Source organism: Schistocerca nitens, chromosome 8, assembly GCF_023898315.1.
Source record: "Schistocerca nitens isolate TAMUIC-IGC-003100 chromosome 8, iqSchNite1.1, whole genome shotgun sequence".
Taxonomy (NCBI): domain Eukaryota; kingdom Metazoa; phylum Arthropoda; class Insecta; order Orthoptera; family Acrididae; genus Schistocerca; species Schistocerca nitens.
In genome coordinates this window covers 595,878,402-595,899,901 of record NC_064621.1, presented here as the reverse complement: position 1 = coordinate 595,899,901, position 21,500 = coordinate 595,878,402, and the positions used below count along the sequence as shown (strand labels likewise).

At 38.9% G+C, this 21,500-nt stretch overlaps 1 protein-coding gene across 1 annotated transcript in view; it reads right to left on the bottom strand.

Moving 5' to 3' along the window:
* LOC126198520 (myotubularin-related protein 6) overlaps window positions 1–21,500 on the bottom strand; it is a 454,460-nt gene that overhangs the window by 61,468 nt on the left and 371,492 nt on the right. The window contains exon 9 of the mRNA XM_049934906.1: window positions 3,558–3,808. Within this exon, the coding sequence (XP_049790863.1) occupies window positions 3,558–3,808 (251 nt within the window). The remainder of the gene's footprint in view (window positions 1–3,557; window positions 3,809–21,500) is intronic.

The window sequence follows — 21,500 nt, the reverse complement described above, 5'->3', positions numbered from 1 at the left end:
TGAAAATTACCAAACTATCAGTTTAATAAGTCACAGCTGCAAAATACTCACACGAAATCTTTACAGACAAATGGAAAAACTGGTAGAAGCCAACCTCGGGGAAGATCAGTCTGGATTCCGTAGAAATGTTGGAACACGCCAGGCAATACTGACCTTACGATTTATTTTAGAAGAAAGATTAAGGAAAAGCAAACCTACGTTTCTAGCATTTGTAGACTTAGACAAAGCTTTTGACAATGTTGACTGGAATACTCTCTTTCAAATTCTAAAGGTGGCAGGGGTAAAAAACAGGGAGCAAAAGGCTATTTACAATTTGTACAGAAACTAGAAGGTAGGAGACGAGATACTGGCAGAAGTAAAGCTGTGAGGACCGGGCGTGAGTCGTGCTTCGGTAGCTCAGATGGTAGAGCACTTGCCCGCAAAAAGGCAAAGGTCCCGAGTTCGAGTCTCGGTCGGGCACACAGTTTTGATCTGCCAGGAAGTTTCATATTAGCACACACTCCGCTGCAGAGTGAAAATCTCATTCTGGAACCACATGGCAGTTATAAGAGTCGAAGGGCATGAAAGGGAAGCAGTGGTTGGGAAGGGAGTGAGACAGGGTTGTAGCCTCTCCCCGATGTTATTCAATCTGTATATTGAGCAAGCAGTAAAGGAAACAAAAGAAAAATTCAGAGTAGGTATTAAAATCCATGGAGAAGAAGTAAAAACTTTGAGGTTTGTCGATGACATTGTAATTCTGTCAGAGACAGCAAAGCACTTGGAAGAGCAGTTGAACGGAATGGACAATGTCTTGAAAGGAGGGTATAAGATGAACATCAACAAAAGCAAAACGAGGATAATGGAGTGTAGTCGAATTAAGTCAGGTGATGCTGAGGGAATTAGATTACGAAATGAGACACTTAAAGTAGTAAAGGAGTTTTGCTATTAGGGGAGCAAAATAACTGATGATGGTCGAAGTAGAGAGGATATAAAATGTAGACTGTCAATGGCAAGGAAAGCGTTTTTGAAGAAAAGCAATTTGTTACCATCGAATATAGATTTAAGTGTCAGGAAGTCATTTCTGAAAGTATTTGTATGGAGTGTAGCCATTTATCGAGTGAAACATGGGTGATAAATAGTTTGGACAAGAAGAGAATAGAAGCTTTCGAAATGTGGTGCTACAGAAGAATGCTGAAGATTAGATGGGATGATCACATAACTAATGAGGAGGTATTGAATAGAATTGGGGAGAAGAGGAGCTTGTGGCACAACTTGACTAGAAGAAGGGATCGGTTGGTAGGACATGTTCTGAGGCATCAAGGGATCACCAATTTAGTATTGGAGGGCAGTGTGGAGGGTAAAAATCGTAGAGGGAGACCAAGAGATGAATACACTAAGCAGATTCAGAAGGATGTAGGCTGCAGTAGGTACTGGGAGATGATGAGGCTTGCACAGGATAGAGTAGCATGGAGAGCTGCATCAAACCAGTCTCAGGACTGAAGACCACAACAACAACAACAACAACAACACCATCCAAATGCAATACCACCCATGTATGAACAGCTGATCCATATCCTCCTCCATGCTGTCATCTACTAATTGAATTGCAGGTGATTCTTTCCAAATCCTCCATAGTCCTCCCAAAGGTTCTGGGTCACAACATGTCAAATCAGTTCTGTTACCTTAAAAGCACACAGAAAATTCAGATTTACAGTGAACACATCTAGCTTCCACAAAACTGATCACCACCTCACGTACTAAAATAATACCTAATAAAACAAAAACTTTATAGTCTGACTTATGACATGGTTTCCTAGAGATGGTCACATATAACATTTTGTTCACAATAACCTTAGATTTTCAGGCAAATGATGATGCTAAAAGGGCAAAATGTTTCACTAGACTGCATTTCAGGAACATTACAAAAAAAAACTGTTTCCATGAACATAATTTACTATCAAATATGAACTGGAATTTAAATCTACTGGCTACAGTAGTATACAGAAATAGGTGTGACCTTGACAAAATGTTGGGGAGGATGTCTGGAGTAGCACTGTGATGCTGCAGCTACTGTGACCCATCCGCTTGGGTCAGGCCACCATGTGCAATCAAGAGTTACACAAGTATATTGCACAGTCAATAATCATCATATTTCTCGCAAAAGAAGGCACCAAACCTGTGGAAATTTTGAGGAGGCTCTGTGCAAAACTCAGGGACGAAACCCTTGGTTCTGGCAAAGGCCACATACCACAACAAACAATGCTGGCAACCGATCTGGAATGTGGACCTTCTGTGCGGCAATTCAGGGCTTCATTCTGCTGCTTTAAAGAAGGAAATTCATTGGACAACTCTGGAGTATCCTTCTTACAGTTCAGATTTGTGTGTAGTATCCTGTGACTACCACATGTTTGGACTGTTGAAAGAAGAAATTTGAGAATACCAGTTTTATGACAATGCAGCGGTAGAGGAGCTTGCGTGCAAGTGGCTGCACATGTATCCCTCTTCTTTCTTCAAGCACTGAATCAAAAAGTTGCTAATTCTATGGGAAAAGGTGTGGCAAGTCAGGAGAAGATTTAGAAAAACAAGATGGGTGTATTTTTGTTATGGCTGATTCAATAAAGTTACCAAAAAACAATTCCAGTTCATATTTGATTTATCCTCATACATAAATTATGCCAGTTAAATTGTAGTCATAAACTGCACTTGAAACCTTCGAAACATGAACAAATACGCCATCCACTCTTCCATTTTCTAACATGCATGCTAAATCTATTGAAAGGACTAAATAATGGTTATAATGATGTACAATTGCTTTAGAACTCTGCTGCAAATTAATCTCAAAAATGTGTGCCTATAATAGTTCTTAGAATTGACTAGCAGCCCTTCTTGAAAATGAGATTGACCTGGGTTGTATTTGTATCACATGGTGTGCAACATTTCTCAAGCAACTAGTGGTAAACAGCTAAATAATACCTAACAGACCTTACCAAATGAACTTAACAGAGCCAAATAAAGGAAAGAATTACTTCTGCTTACCAAGTAGAAGTAAACTCATAAATAAAGGAAAGTTGACAAAAATTATAGCACTCTAAAATGAACACCCATGGTTTAACATCCAATCAATATAGAGGTCAACAGAAATGGTTTATTAGTTTTGTTGGACAATGGCAAGAAGGGAAACCAGCAATGGCTTCGTTGAAGAAACTATCCAAGTCTAGTAAGACAGAAAAACTGGTTGGAGAGAATGGGATGCTTCAATAAGGAAGTGGGAAATCTCCCCAAGACTCTGAACAAACATGAAAACAGTAGAATAGGTTGATTGCCTGATGTAAGTACAATTTTTTATATCTTACACTTCATACCAGCTTCATTCTGGAAATATATCCTTTATATACAATCAAGTAAAATGTATTAAATATGTTACACATGGTTCAAATTTTACTAAATGTAAATGATCATACTTTAAAATTTCATTCTGTCTAATAACAAAATTTCTTCATTCCATATTACCGGAACAAAAATTAACTATGCTTATTAACCAATGCTTTATTGAGGTGTGTGAATATTCATCAACTGACCTCAGATCCAACCTGTCCTTTTCACAATTCCCAATAAATGTTCCAAACTGACATGAATGGACATGATCATGTAATGTTAGCAGAAACCTTTCATTGAACTGAAATGTAGTCGGAAACTGCTGTGTGAGCTGCCACACACAGTCAATCAACTGTGTGAAAACAGGTGACACCTCTTTCACTTCTCCTGCAATATGTGCACACCTCTCAGTGAATTTATGACCAAATGCTAGCCAGTCTTTTTCAATCAGTGCCTGAAATGGGAAGCAAAACAATATTATATTTAATATTTTAAGAAGTCTATATTTACAGGAACACTGGTAATGGCACATGATTTTTGAATGCGATATCACTTATTTTTTTTACGAATAATCTCTTACACAATGAGGATTTTGAATGGGGGGGAGGGGGGGGGGTATACTAAGTTGTGTAGCAATTGTATTTTATTACTTTAATGATCTTTTATCATTTTTGTACATAGATACAAACTGATATGGGACAAGCCAGTATTATGAGGAGATGAGACAATGTGAATTAATGTAGTAGTTATGAAACTGTATATCTATTACATATATACCGGAATTTGCATACAAAAATGTGCAAACGCGCGCACACACACACACACACACACACACACACACACACACACACACACACACCTCTTTCACACAAAAGACACAATTGTGTGCTTATGAATTTATAACAATTAATCTAGTTAAGTAAATATTTACAGTTTTTGCTGTATCTCTGTGATCATAGTTTAAAAGTGTGGCTTTTTTTTATAATAGATACAAACTTGAAAATTATAAGATATTTACAATTTATATGACTCATGATAAAAGTGTGTGGTCTAATTCTACTTCTTTATGTTAACAAATATTTATTTATACTGTAAGAACATTTACTAATGAGATAGTTATGAACAGATCTTTGACTTTTGCAGTCTGTTTACTGTTTCACACTTAACACAATCAACACAAATTTTCCATCATCACTGCTTATTACAAAAATAATGTAGACCTCAGGTTTTAACCTGATAGATACTGAGCTACACCATAACAATACTTTTGCAGTAGCTAGATATGATCAGCTATTTTAAATACAGAAATATGTATGATCATTTTGCTGTAACAAGGTAGGTACAGCTTGTTTCCTGCTTTGAGTGGTCCATTTTGTTTCAGTTTTGTATCTGAATATTGGACCTATATACCCTGGTTTCTTCTCATTTTAAGTGAGTGCACACTCTGGTTACTAACTACAAGCTGGTTATTACCACCTATGATTTTCCCAATGATGAGTATTACTTGCAAACTGGATGAACAAGACAATTGAAGGACTCAAATTTTTTTTAAATAAAAGCTGCACGAGCTTCTGGAAGCTGCCCTTTTCATGACTCATACAACTCTCTTTTGCACTGTGAAATAACTTTTGTTAGCATTCTAATTTCCCCAGAATATTATGCTGTATCACAGTACAGATTCTGCTTTGGCAAAAAAAAAACATTTTTTATTGGTACAACAGCACTGATACTGTTAGTACATGGATAGAAGTTGGAACTACAATAGAAAAATATACATTTTTTAGTGTACCAGTAGACAAAGGAGGAAGGGGGGAGGATATAATGATGATGATGATGATGATGATGATGATGATGATATTTCATATTATCTGTCAGTTCTAAAACTTATGATAAAAATGAGAGATCTGATTCTCCTCATCCCAATGAAGTTGGCTTCTGCTCTCCAACCAAAATATAAAATACACTCAGTTGAAATGTGACACCAGTCATTTTTTTATGCCATGAGCACCATGGTAGGAAGAGGGAAAAGAGAAAGGGGGAGGGGGGGGGGAGAAGGAGAAGAACAGTTCCTCCTGTGCAGTATGAAGCCATGTGTAAAAGGACAGTGCCTATAATTAGGAGATGGGTGAAGTTAACTTTATTCCATCAGAACAAGGTACACCTAAGTCAGATAGATGACTTCACCAACCACAGCTTCTTATCCTCTGTCAGCTACACCTCCTCTCACATTTGTATCACTCTCTGGTTCAGTAAGATGGCAAGATGTAAGGGAGTGTTTCCTACTAACTTCACTTGCTAGTTTAACAGATTGCTGATTTTCCCCAATACCTGCTCATCCTGGTACCAATAGAGACAGACATGTTTCTTCAGATATTGAAGCAGGAGTAATGTGTTCTGCATGTTTCAGGTAATTTTCTCTACTGCATACATCTGTTTTAGCACTTGTTGAACACTAAAGGAATGTGAGCAGATGAGAAACTTTTTACTTTCGTGGGTATCTCATCATCTCCAAGCTCCAGTGTCTTCAGGATCACATGATGTTCTCTGCAATATACTTTAAATTTGTTCATAAGATAAATGATGAAGATATGGTCAGGGAAAGTAATTGAATAGCCAAGGAAGACACCTTGCTTAAACAGTTTTTGTATCTAAAATATGATGAAATAAACAGTGCAAAGTTTCATTAAAAGTCCAGGTTCTGTTTTATTTGTATAGTATAAAATAATTCCGGTGCCTTAAGGATCCAAGATGGTCATCTACTCCAACTTTTGTATAAATGATAGACTGATTTAGGGAGGGGAGGGGAGGTGGGGGGTTAAGAAATCACAACAGCAAGGAGGAGTTGGGTGACAAACAAATGTTGATAGGCATGTATTCAACATCAGAAAGATTATTTCTATTCCAATTTCAACCAGTCACATAAGAACCATTACTGTATACCTGAATGAGGAAGCAGATCAGGTTTGCTTAAATACACACTGTAACAGCCATTAGCATTACTTACCTTTGAGGTTAGATGTGCTGAGTTGATGGCGGTCAAGAATTTCTTTAAGGCAACAAAGTTACCATTATCAACACCCCAATGAGTCTGAATGAGATTGTATAATATGGCTATGAGGAGCTGGATGTTCCTTCTGTGATACTGCAGAAAGACTTGGTGGGAATGTACCCACTGTATACAATTCCAGGCACTGGTGGTGGGAATGTACCCACTGTATATGGTTCCAGGCACTGGTGATCAGGAGAACTACTGGGAGAGAAGACCATCTTGTTTGGCTTATGGCTTTGGCGCATCATACCGCATCTGCAGCAGCAATCTGAGGAGCACTTCGCACCACAGTGACACAACAAACTGTTCCAAATCGGTTACTCCAAGGATATCTCTGAGCCAGATGCCCTGTAGCGTGCATTCGACCCACCCCTAAACCACTGCCATTTGCAACTTCAGTGGCGTCAAGTGAGAACTTGTTGGAGGGCAGGGTGGAGGTCTGCTGTGTTTTCTGATGAAATCTAGTTCTGCCTCAGTGCCAGTGATGGCTGTGTGTTTGTTAAAAGTAGGTCAGTTGAGGGCCTGCAACCAACCTGTCTAAGTACTAGACACACTGGACCTACACCTGGAAGTATGATCTGGGATACGACTCTTGTGACAGCAGGAGCACTCTTGCAGTTGTCCCATGGGCCCTGACTGCAAACTTGTACATCAATCTGGTGATTCACAATCTGCTGAGCTGCCATTCATGAACAGCATTCCAGGGGCATTATCCAACAGGGTAACACTTCTCTACATACCAAAGTTGTAACCCAACATGCTCTACAATGTGTTGTGTTCAATCATCAGATTTGTCTTCAGCTGGGCACATATGGGACATCATTGAATGACAACTCTATTGGTCATCCACAACCAGCATTAATCGTTCCTACACTGACCAACCTAGTGCAACAGGAATGGCATTCTAACCCACAAACTAACATCCAACACCTGTAAAACACAATGCATGCACATTTGCATGTTTGCATTCAACATTCTGGCTATTACACCCATTATTAATGTACCAGCATTTCACATTTGCAATGGCTTATCTCACGCTTGCATAAAACTATGATCTTGCAATGTTTATCTGTTAAATATGTTACCTAGAAAAGTGTGTTACAAAAATTACATTACTCTACATTAATTAATTTGTTGTGCTATATTTTTTTCCATCAGCATATGACTGATATCATATACCTAAAAGGAAAACCCTTGTGTATCTCAAAAGGTATTGCTGCTTGTCAATAATTATTAAAAAGTTATTTCCTTGGTTTCCGATTAATGGTATGGAATAATGGGGCCTGCTGAATGGGTAGAATTTTATGTACCTGTCATCTGTTGTGCTGTGAAGAGTTGTCACCTGCCTTGTGAAGGCTCACCAGCTTCAGCCAACAGGCCAGGAATACGGCTGGTCTTAAACCTGCATCAGTGGCCAGCTCAATTCCTTCATATAACATCTTAAAATAGGACTTACTTCCAACACACAGACCATGCATCCTGAATAAAGCCAATATTGCAGAGAGAATCTTTACAAACTATGCAGACAGGTTTTACTGCTTCTTGTCCATATTTTGAAATATTCAATGCTTTTAGGGATAGAACTTATAAGTCTCCAATATAGGATGACTAGATAAGCCTAAAATAAAATGTGGACGCAGAAATTTTGCATTTCTAAAAAATTTGAAACTATGTCTCTTTTCCACACTTCAGTAAAAACCATAATTGTTAGATTCAACTAATGGGTGGTGGTTGTGTAGCTGGAGAATAGATATGATATGAATATATCGTCTTCAAATATAGAATGCTGCACAGGATCTTTCAGTATGAACGCAATACTGTTGACAGTGATAGTAAAGACAGTCATACTTCAAATACTGTCTAGAGGGGTAGTTACACACCTCTAGAAGTTGTAGAGGGCACTTAGTGGATTAAGTTTCACTTAGGAATCAATGTCCAGAAATGTCATCCAACAATGCTACTGAGTATCAAAGTTATAGGTGCTGGCACCTGTAAAATAATGTATATACAGGATGATTCCATGATGATGTTACAAACTTTCTAAGCTCATGGAGGAGGAGAAATGAATCACTTTGAGGTAAGGGTCCCCAGTACCGGAAACAAAAGATTAGAACATGATAAGTGAAAACCATTCTGGTACCTCAGACAGATGAATAAGTACTGGTACTGTTGTTGCTAAGGGCCAGCCATGGTGGCTGAGCGGTTCTAGGCCCTTCATTCCGGAACCAAGCGACTACTATGGTCGCAGGTTCGAATCCTGCCTCAGGCATGGATGTGTGTGATGTCCTTAGGTTAGAGTAGTTCCAAGTTCTAGGGGACTGATGACCTCCGACGTTAAGTTCCATAGAGCTCAGAGCCATTTGAACCATTTTTGTTGCTAAGATTGTAGGGTAGGCAACTTTCAGAGGCAATAATATGCAAAACAAGGAAAAATATCCAGTAAGCATGGGCTCTAAAATGCATATCTGAGGACCTATGAGCACTTTTACATGTTCACTGCTATGAAATATATCTCATCTATTGAACAAATGTTCAGAGCTCGTAAGTTTCACACTTTAGAGCCCATGTTCACTAGACATTTTCACTTGTTTTGGTAAATACTACCACCTCTGAAAGTTTCCTATCCCACAATCTTAGCAACAACAGAGCCAGTACACGTATGTCACTGTCAGAGGTATCAGAATGGTTTTTGCTTGTAATCTTCAACTCTTTGTTTCTAATACAGGGACTCTTACCAGAAAGTGATACATTTATCTTTCTCCCTGATTTTAGAAAGTTTGTAACAGCATCACACAATCAACCTGTATGTTGTTGTTGTGGTCTTCAGTCCTGAGACTGGTTTGATGCAGCTCTCCATGCTACTCTATCCTGTGCAAGCTTCTTCATCTCCCAGTATCTACTGCAGCCTACATCCTTATGAATCTGCTTAGTGTATTCATCTCTTGGTCTCCCTCTACGATTTTTACCCTCCACACTGCCCTCCAATACTAAATTGGTGATCCCTTGATGCCTCAGAACATGTCCTACCAACCGATCCCTTCTTCTAGTCAAGTTGTGCCACAAGCTCCTCTTCTCCCCAATTCTATTCAATACCTCCTCATTAGTTATGTGATCATCCCATCTAATCTTCAGCATTCTTCTGTAGCACCACATTTCGAAAGCTTCTATTCTCTTCTTGTCCAAACTATTTATCACCCATGTTTCACTCGATAAATGGCTACACTCCATACAAATACTTTCAGAAACGACTTCCTGACACTTAAATCAATACTCAATGTTAACAAATTTCTCTTCTTCAGGAACGCTTTCCTTGCCATTGCCAGTCTACATTTTACATTCTCTCTACTTCGACCATCATCAGTTACTTTGCTCTCCAAATAGCAAAACTCCTTTACTACTTTAAGTGTCTCATTTCCTAATCTAATTCCTTCAGCACCACCAGATTTAATTCGACTACATTCCATTATCCTTGTTTTGCTTTTGTTGATGTTCATCTTATACCCTCCTTTCAAGACACTGTCCATTCCGTTCAGCTGCTCTTCCAGGTCCTTTGCTGTCTCTGACAGAATTACAATGTCATCGACAAACCTCAAAGTTTTTATTTCTTCTCCATGGATTTTAATACCTACACTGAATTTTTCTTTTGTTTCCTTTACTGCTTGCTCAATATACAGATTGAATAACATCAGGGAGAGGCTACAACCCTGTCTCGCTCCCTTTCCAACCACTGCTTCCCTTTCATGCCCCTCGACTCTTATAACTGCCATCTGCTTTTTGTACAAATTGTAAATAGCCTTTCGCTCCCTGTGTTTTACCCCTGCCACCTTCAGAATATGAAAGAGAGTATTCCAGTCAACATTGTCAAAAGCTTTCTCTAAGTCTACAAATGCTAGAAACGTAGGTTTGCCTTTTCATAATCTTTCTTCTAAGATAAGTCGTAGGGTCTGTTTGCCTCACGTGTTCCAACATTTCTACAGAATCCAAACTGATCTTCCCCGAGGTCGGCTTCTACCAGTTTTTCTATTCGTCTGTAAAGAATTCGCGTTAGTATTTTGCAGCTGTGACTTATTAAACTGATACTTTGGTAATTTTCACATCTGTCAGCACCTGCTTTCTTTGGGATTGGAATTATTATATGCTTCTTGAAGTCTGAGGGAATTTCGCCTGCCTCATACATCTTGCTCACCAGATGGTAGAGTTTTGTCAGGACTGGCTCTCCCAAGGCTGTCAGCCTGTATACACACACATTTTCAGGCACAGACACCTATAGCTTTGACACTTTGTAGCATTGTTCGATGAAATTTCTGGACATGGATTCCAATGTAAAACTGGATCTACTGAGTCCCCTCTATTGAGTCCCCTCTACTGAGTCCCCTCTACTGAGTCCCCTCTACTGAGTCCCCTCTACTGAGTCCCCTCTACTGAGTCCCCTCTACTGAGTCCCCTCTACTGAGTCCCCTCTACTGAGTCCCCTCTACTGAGTCCCCTCTACTGAGTCCCCTCTACTGAGTCCCCTCTACTGAGTCCCCTCTACTGAGTCCCCTCTACTGAGTCCCTTCTACTGAGTCCCCTCTACTGAGTCCCCTCTACTGAGTCCCCTCTACAACCTCTACAAGTATATAACATGAATTGTGAAACACTGTGTATACTCAAAATAATGCAGTAAAGACAGTACAAAAATAGCAAGATATTTTCATAAGTCATACATGCAGTGCTCTCCGAGGACATTTTGGTTTCAAGTAGTATTGTAGACTTTCATGATGTAAACTGTGCCACTTACTAATACTTCCTTTACTTTTGAAAAACTTCTCAATTATTTTAGCCGTGTGAAGTCTCTTGGTTCTCTCATACTACCTAAAAGTCCACCTGAGCTGTTAGAAGTGTAGATCAACTATGTTCAATATGAATCCCACAAAAAGCTTGGGGAAATACACCATCCATCCAGGTACAGTCCAGCATACTTTGGTAAGTCTAATACAAGTGGAGTGTGACAGGTAGCCTATAACCTGACTTATCTGGACAGCCACCAAAACCTATTGGCATGCAGAAAAAGTCTTTTAACGGAAGTTTGTTACTATCCTCACCTTTAGAATCGAGATCCCCATTCTGTGACACAATGTAACTGTAATGGTAATGCTTCACAGTGATAAATGAAGTACACTCAAGAGCTTATGGTTATGAGGGGCTGGAGAGACTGACTAGCTCTCAAAGCAGGAATTTCTGGTTGGCCAAACCTAAACTAAGCCATCAAAGACCCATAAGGGAAGAGGTACAGACACAGTGAGAATCACCTGTCCAGTAAATTGAAAGAACAACATTCTGGGTCATTTTACACATTTATGTTAAGTACACTTTATATTTTTACAATGTTGGTGCAACTAGAGCACTTGACTTTTATTAGCATTTTAATAAATTAATAAAGACCTTGACAACTGCAACAAACTTATGCTGTGATGCTGACTTCTTACAAGAATAAGCAACCAATCTCATCTCTGCCTCCAGTGCTCACAATTATTCTACCATCCCAGTTTACACACAGATTTCCTAGCCCATTTCAGACAGATCTGATATTGTTGATTTCTTACCATAAAAATAAACACAAGGAGAACAACTATAATTACCCAGTATTGTCTTGATCTAGACTTGATCAAACATTTTCTTTGTTAAGGCAACAAATTTCTGAAATCATGCACTGAAATGAGGTACATCCTCTCAATCTTCTTCTTATGCTAAGTACAAAGTCTCCCTTCACACCTCCCATCCCCTAATGTTAAAACTCTTATTGAGAGACTTTTCCCACAAATAATCCCCTCAATACTAACATTAGCTCACCATAACTAGTGAAACATTTTCTATCAATGAAAACAAGTCACATCAAATACCAACTTATTTCTAAGCATTTCCTGTCTGTAATCTCAACATCACAACCATTAAATTGTAAAAAAGATTAACAGACATAAACAAATAGTGTATATACACAACTCCAAGTACCCCATTACATACTGGAACAGGACAGTTGTGCCTAGGTGTCTGCTTTACTTCCATACACCACAGGGGCATTCCCTCTAAATTCCAGTTCTTGTGTACAATATGAGACAGCTTTTTGCCACCCACCAGGCTTCAACTTATGACTCTTTTATTTTCATCTTATATTGTTTCTTTTCTTTGTTCTTACTTTATGTTACAATTTTTCTCACTGTCTTGCCCAGTTTCCTCCTCTTTTAGCTTGTTGCTAATGGATTTTAACTTATCTCCAATTTACTTGGTACCTTTCTGCCACTTCCAAATTAAGATTTTCATACCTTGTTCAGCACTAACAATCCATTTCTCCCTCTCATCTTATGTGGTAAGTCTCTTTTCACTTTGAGATACTTTTTTTTTTAAGCTTCTCAGTTTTTCTTCCACCAAATCTTTCCTCTCTTCTGTCAGATGATGCAACCTTGGACAAAATACCTAATGATTTTAAACTTTTGTACATGTGGCATTTCAGACTTTTCCAGTGAGATTGATAACATTCACATTTCCCAGTTTTCATCTTAGTCAACAGAATCATTTCACACATAATATTTTGACAGCATCCCTGTATGTCCATAGATTAAAAAGTGTATATCTGAACTGCGTATCATTTTAATCCCAACAAAATAGTGAACCGGACTGGCTGTGCACCACTTGTTCATAACAATGATCATTTCTCGGCACTGAATATTGTATGAAGGCTTTCATGACCGGATGACATGTTGTTGTTGTTGTGGTCTTCAGTCCTGAGACTGGTTTGATGCAGCTCTCCATGCTACTCTATCTTGTGCAAGCTTCTTCATCTCCCAGTACCTACTGCAACCTACATCCTTCTGAATCTGCTTAGTGTATTCATCTCTTGGTCTCCCTCTACGATTTTTACCCTCCACGCTGCCCTCCAATGCTAAATTTATGATCCCTTGATGCCTCAAAACATGTCCTACCAACCGATCCCTTCTTCTACTCATTAGTTACGTGATCTACCCACCTAATCTTCAGCATTCTTCTGTAGCACCACATTTCGAAAACTTCTATTCTCTTCTAGTCCAAACTGGTTATCGTCCATGTTTCACTTCCATACATGGCTACACTCCATACAAATACTTTCAGAAACGACTTCCTGACACTTAAATCTATACTCGATGTTAACAAATTTCTCTTCTTCAGAAACGATTTCCTTGCCATTGACAGTCTACATTTTATATCCTCTCTACTTCGACCATCATCAGTTATTTTACTCCCTAAATAGCAAAACTCCTTTACTACTTTAAGTGTCTCATTTCCTAATCTAATTCCCTCAGCATCACCCGATTTAATTTGACTACATTCCATTATCCTCGTTTTGCTTTTGTTGATGTTCATCTTATATCCTCCTTTCAAGACACTGTCCATTCCGTTCAACTGCTCTTCCAAGTCCTTTGCTGTCCCTGACAGAATTACAATATCATCGGCGAACCTCAAAGTTTTTACTTCTTCTCCATGAATTTTAATACCTACTCCGAATTTTTCTTTTGTTTCCTTTACTGCTTGCTCAATATACAGATTGAATAACATCGGGGAGAGGCTACAACCCTGTCTCACTCCTTTCCCAACCACTGCTTCCCTTTCATGCCCCCTCGACTCTTATAACTGCCATCTGGTTTCTGTACAAATTGTAAATAGCCTTTCGCTCCCTGTATTTTACCCCTGCCACCTTCAGAATTTGAAAGAGAGTATTCCAGTTAACGTTGTCAAAAGCTTTCTCTAAGTCTACAAATGCTAGAAACGTAGGTTTGCCTTTCCTTAATCTTTCTTCTAAGATAAGTCGTAAGGTTAGTATTGCCTCACGTGTTCCAACATTTCTACGGAATCCAAACTGATCTTCCCCGAGGTCCGCTTCTACCAGTTTTTCCATTCGTCTGTAAAGTATTCGCATTAGTATTTTGCAGCTGTGACTTATTAAACTGATAGTTTGGTAATTTTCACATCTGTCAACAACTGCTTTCTTTGGTATTGGAATTATTATATTCTTCTTGAAGTCTGTGGGTATTTCGCCTGTCTCATACATCTTGCTCACCAGATGGTAGAGTTTTGTCATGACTGGCTCTCCCAAGGCCATCAGTAGTTCTAATGGAATGTTGTCTAATCCCGGGGCCTTGTTTCGACTCAGGTCTTTCAGTGCTCTGTCCAACTCTTCACGCAGTATCTTATCTCCCATTTCATCTTCATCTACATCCTCTTCCATTTCCATAATACTGTCCTCAAGTACATCGCCCTTGTATAAACCCTCTATATACTCCATCCACCTTTCTGCCTTCCCTTCTTTGCTTAGAACTGGATTGCCATCTGAGCTCTTGATATTCATACAAGTGGTTCTCTTCTCTCTAAAGGTCTCTTTAATTTTCCTGTAGGCAGTATCTATCTTACCCCTAGTGAGACAAGCCTCTACATCCTTACATTTGTCCTCTAGCCATCCCTGCTTAGCCATTTTGCACTTCCTGTCGATCTCATTTTTGAGACGTTTGTATTCCCTTTTGCCTGCTTCATTTACTGCATTTTTATATTTTCTCCTTTCATCAATTAAATTCAATATTTCTTCTGTTACCCAAGGATTTCTATTAGCCCTCGTCTTTTTACCTACTTGATCCTCTGCTGCCTTCACTACTTCATCCCTCAGAGCTACCCATTCTTCTTCTACTGTATTTCTTTCCCCCATTCCTGTCAATTGTTCCCTTATGCTCTCCCTGAAACTCTCTACAACCTCTGGTTCTTTCAGTTTATCCAGGTCCCATCTCCTTAAATTCCCACCTTTTTGCAGTTTCTTCAGTTTCAATCTGCAGTTCATAACCAATAGATTGTGGTCAGAATCCACATCTGCCCCTGGAAATGTCTTACAATTTAAAACCTGGTTCCTAAATCTCTGTCTTACCATTATATAATCTATCTGATACCTTTTAGTATCTCCAGGATTCTTCCAGGTATACAACCTTCTTTTATGATTCTTGAACCAAGTGTTAGCTATGATTAAGTTGTGCTCTGTGCAAAATTCTACAAGGCGGCTTCCTCTTTCATTTCTTCCCCCCAAGCCATATTCACCTACTATATTTCCTTCTCTCCCTTTTCCTACTGACGAATTCCAGTCACCCATGACTATTAAATTTTCGTCTCCCTTCACTACCTGAATAATTTCTTTTATCTCGTCATACATTTCATCAATTTCTTCATCATCTGCAGAGCTAGTTGGCATATAAACTTGTACTACTGTAGTAGGCATGGGCTTTGTGTCTATCTTGGCCACAATAATGCGTTGACTATGCTGTTTCTAGTAGCTAACCCGCACTCCTATTTTTTTATTCATTATTAAACCTACTCCTGCATTACCCCTATTTGATTTTGTATTTATAACCCTGTAATCACCTGACCAAAAGTCTTGTTCCTCCTGCCACCGAACTTCACTAATTCCCACTATATCTAACTTTAACCTATCCATTTCCCTTTTTAAATTTTCTAACCTACCTGCCCGATTAAGGGATCTGCCATCCACGCTCCGATCCGTAGAATGCCAGTTTTCTTTCTCCTGATAACGACGTCCTCTTGAGTAGTCCCCGCCCGGAGATCCGAATGGGGGACTATTTTACCTCCGGAATATTTTACCCAAGAGGACGCCATCATCATTTAATCATACAGTAAAGCTGCATGTCCTCGGGAAAAATTAAGGCTGTAATTTCCCCTTGCTTTCAGCCGTTCGTAGTACCAGCAAAGCAAGGCCGTTTTGGTTAATGTTACAAGGCCAGATCAGTCAATCATCCAGACTGTTGCCCCTGCAACTACTGAAAAGGCTGCTGCCCCTCTTCAGGAACCACATGTTTGTCTGGCCTCTCAACAGATACCCCTCCGTTGTGGTTGCACCTACGGTACGGCCATCTGTATCGCTGAGGCACACAAGCCTCCCCACCAACGGCAAGGTCCATGGTTCATGGGGGAAGACCGGATGACATATCTTCTGGTAAACCTTCCAGAATGTAAGGTCGTGGTCCATGAAACTCTTCAGCTCCTAACGTTTCGTCCAGAGCTGCGCTGGACATCTTCAGAGGGGTGTTTCTCCTCCGGTGAGTCTTGCCGACTGACGGGTCGGACGTCTGAGAGCGACTTATATATCGTAGAAAGTGGGCGTGACCAGAGTTACACGTGATATGCAGAGATAAAAGATTATCTCTGACAAAGATTATCTCTGCATATCACGTGTAACTCTGGTCACGCCCACTTTCTACGATATATAAGTCGCTCTCAGACGTCCGACCCGTCAGTCGGCAAGACTCACCGGAGGAGAAACACCCCTCTGAAGATGTCCAGCGCAACTCTGGACGAAACGTTAGGAGCTGAAGAGTTTCATGGACCACGACCTTACATCCCGGAAGGTTTACCAGAAGATACTGAATATTGTGTTCTATTGCAAGTCCACTTCAGTGAGTTGTACATACACATAATTGCACTGCTGATGAATGATGTATCCCACACTTTTAGTTGAATTATTATCACTGTACCTCTTTATAGAACTTTCTGACATGCTGATCTCGATCATTTGAAAGACAATGTTGCCATCTCTGTATTTCATTTCACATTTCCAAGAGGCAGTGCTCAGCTGATACAGAATTTGTTGGCTGCTTGAATCAGTAGAAAGACTGGTGTTTCACAATTCTTAAATTTTGTCCAACACACAACATATTATACTGAAGCTGGGCTAGCCTACATGCTGGTTTTAGGGACATCGCTAGCAACTGAAAGGTATCAACTCGCTTTTTCTTCCTTGGGGTCAGTTTCCTCTTTAGGCACTGTCGACTACCGAGCGAGGTGGCGCAGTGGTTAGCACACTGGACTCGCATTCGGGAGGACGACGGTTCAATCCCGTCTCCGGCCATCCTGATTTAGGTTTTTCGTGATTTCCCTAAATCATTTCAGGCAAATGCCGGGATGGTTCCTTTGAAAGGGCACGGCCGATTTCCTTCCCAATCCTTCCCTAACCCGAGCTTGCGCTCTGTCTCTAAAGACCTCGTTGTCGATGGGACGTTAACCACTAACCACCACCACCACCACCACCACCACCACCACCACCACCACCACCGTCGACTTGTAAGACTAAGATTGTAATTATTCCTGCCAGTTGGCCAATGCAACAGTAGTAATGTAACGCAAGGACTAAAATGATAAAAAGTGTGACCTGTTGAGTGACACTGCCTACAGAGAGTACTTTGATTGCTACACTACTATCTTTTAATTAGCATTCACTAGCCAGTGAGTCTGACACTCCTGAAGATTATGTACATTTCACACCTTTTTTTCAGTGGTGGGAACATTGTCCCAGTATTTGATGCGTAGGCATGTGAGTAGGCAGGAGTCCAGAGCTAGTAAGTATTAATCGTATAAAAGACATGGATTGATGGCAGTAAAAGTTAAAGACGGTGTTGAGAGAAAGATTTCTAGTTACAAGTGAGTGGTTGTTTATTAATAATCGCACAATAAAAGTTAAGCAGAAGGCGAAAGTGTAAGCCTTTCTTATGCAAGTAGAACTGAAGTTACTGATTAGAATATACATGAATTAATGGTCTATAGGAGACTGTAATGAACGTTTAAATTGGTATAGATAAACAAGATCACATAAATGTTGGCTTCTCCAGAATGACAAATTATCAGAACATTCTTTATTGGGAACCAATAAACTATATTGAATACATTGTATTGTCATTTACAACAGATTCCAATGATGTGTAATTGCCAATTCATTGGATACTAGTTACAGACACATGACAAACAACATTGTTTGTTTCTGGATCAGACATGACTTGTTGTAAGTTGTCTCCCTTAAAATTCCAATTACTGAAAACTAAATAAATAGTATTATATGTAAAATTTCAAAAAGGAGAGCTTACCAGTGGCGTGCCATGTCAAGATGCAATTTCCAGATCTGACAATCATGGGAAGGAACTATAAAATTGACATCTACGCAAGGCAACAATAGGGAACCTATCATAAGTATAAACTGCAACAGTTATTGGCATGTGCAGAAGAAGTGATGTACCAGTGAAACAATGAACACCATCATCACATAGAAAAGAAGACAGATTACAGTGGCACAAGACATTGGCATCATGACACCTCAATGATGGCAGTGCAGCATGCTATCTTCTAAATCAGAAAAACTTGTATCATAAACATCTTACTGGGTAGTGAGTTCAATGAAGTACTTCTGCTGTAGGCATTGCTGGATTGTGAACAGAATTTGAAGCTATAAAAGATAGAAGCAGAAAGTAAGATGAAAGGAACCAATGCAGGAATCTCAGAAATTCCACATACAAGTGCCATAGTGTCTTATTCAACGGATGAAACAGTGGAAGTGAAAGTAGTAGCACACCAGTCTCATAAACCTGGCAAGAAAACATACAAACAGAACAGGAATAAATCCAGACAAGTACTGGGGCAGAAAGGAATTTAGATATGCAGACATTCTCAGCTAGCTATGAGTGCACTAATGGGTACGATGTCCTCAAGTGGAAAGAGATGACAAAAAAGATAAAGTCAAACATGGCTGAAATGAAGATGATTAGATGTTTAATTATTAACCTTTGAGCAGGTTTATCATGCAGTTACCTTCATCAACTGAAGTTACAGAAAATATAAAGGGGAAAAAACAGACAAAATGGGATTAGTAAAGTTCCAACAAGCACAATTCCCCATTAAAATGAAACAGCAAATAAAAAAATTATGAAAAATGAACTAGCAAATAAAAAAATTATGAAGAATGAGCAATAAATGATGAAGAAATGAGTAATGAGCACAAAAGAAGATTTACACAACTCTAATCAGCTGTGACTAGTTGCACCAAAACATATAGCCAACTTGGCACACATCTAGTCTCTCTAAGTAGTGAGACGAAAACCACTGCAGAAAAAAATACTGAAATTAGTGAAAATAGTGAGAAGGAGATTGCAGAGGTCAAGACAGAGTTGGCAACACAAGTGAAAATGGTTGCTGACACTATAACCACTAGAAGTAACAACTTACGTACCATTGTACAAAAAAGTTTTTATAGAGAAGTCACAAACATCAATACAAGAGTAAACCACATAGAAGTAAGTGAGGCAGAAGAGGTGCAGGCCTTCAATAGCTGCTGTAACAGATTCCAACCAGATGAAGACTATTTCTAGTAGCATTTTTACATAGGTTTAAAAGAGTTGAGACAAATAATTGGACCAAAACAAAATTATAGACATCACAATGAAGATGAAAGGAAGAATAGCCATAAATGTAAATCTCCAAGATGGGCAGTCTTTTACAGAAGCTTGAAAATTAGCGCAAACTTCAATGCAAGATGCCTTTAATTGTTTGCACAATGAAACTCTGGCTTTAAATCTGGCAGAAAATGGAAAGAGATTTTTGTCAAATGTAAAATATACCAGAGGCAGGATACAATCGACAGCAAATTTTTTAACCTCTGACACTGTTGATTAGGCTGATAGAAAAATTTTTTCACTTCATGTTCAGTATTTACATTTACTGATGTGTTTCAAGATTAACTCATTATCAGAACATCTGTCAACAGATTACATAAGTCAGAAGCAACACACTAATGAACATTTTCTGAATCACTATTAACTATTTATTTTAAATCATACAGGGCAAACCTATAAACATATCTAAGAACAAATGTGGAACTCTTCAAACACAGTATAGTGTCACGGGTCAGCTAACTGCTACAAAGCACAAATGAGTGTGAAGCAAACTACAAGCTAGCAAATTCACAAATGAATTCCAGATAGCATAAGTACATGAGTGAAGTGGCACTACGAGGGACTAATGGCAGTATGAAGAAACAACTGCGCTAACATTAAAATAAGATATAAAAGAAGAAATATTTTATTAAATTTAACACAGCATAAAATAATGTTAGAAACTTTATTTATATAAATAACAGTCATCCTTGAAAGTCATAAAAAGCAAATTGAGAGCCAAAAGAAGCAGTAAAAACAAAATACTGTATAACTGAAAGTGGTAAAAACACAGAAAGATTGCAGCTAAAATGGATGGAAATCATAGAGACATATGGTAAACGAAAAACTAGGAAGTGGGATAATGGGACAAAGGGAAGAATACCATTTTTACATAATCAAATCTTTTATATGCATTTTCAAGTATGTACAAAGCACTAAAGACTTTGCTATATTGTACAGAAAGATCAAAGACAAGATGATTCTGTTTAGGTATAGTGAGTCAGATTATGTGGAAGACAGAGAAACAAAACAGTCAACTTCTGGTTTTCTGTTTTTGTTATCCCATGGACCAATAACGTGATCCTATCAACATCAAAGAATGGTGACTTTGAGCACTACAGAAGCAGAATTTGTGACAGCCAGCATCGCCGTAGATGTGATATGGTTGCGAAAGCTGCTAAGTTATTTTAGAAATAAATGCGATTAAGCAACAAAACCTTATATGCCTAATCAGAGTGTGGTAAGACACACAAAAACTCCCAATTTTCATAAAAGATTTATAAACACTGATACTCAATCTCATTTAATAAAAGAAAAGTATGAGGAGGGAGCAATCATTATCAAGCACGTTCCAAGTGAAAATCAGTGTGCGGACATTTTCTCCAAATCACTGAGCAAAGAAAGGTTTGTGATGTTGTGCACAGGTTTGAACACTGTCAGAAATGGATTTTAAAATGCCAGAACAGTGGGAGTGTAGAAATTGAAATGTTACTCTTGTTTTTAAAATCATTTTACATAAGATTTATTGATGGCACTACAGTAGCATTCATTTTTAAGTTCCTTGGACATTGCCCCTTTTTGTTTATTCCTTGTATGTTCGTCATTCAGTAAACTTTTATTTTGTATTAATACGTAGCAAAAGTTGTTCCTCTGTATACCTGAGTCTGAATTAGAATTCCCATGAACCTTATAACAGCCACCTGACTAGTCTATTTCCTATATCAATATACACTCCTGGAAATTGAAAGAAGAACACCGTGAATTCATTGTCCCAGGAAGGGGAAACTTTATTGACACATTCCTGGGGTCAGATACATCACATGATCACACTGACAGAA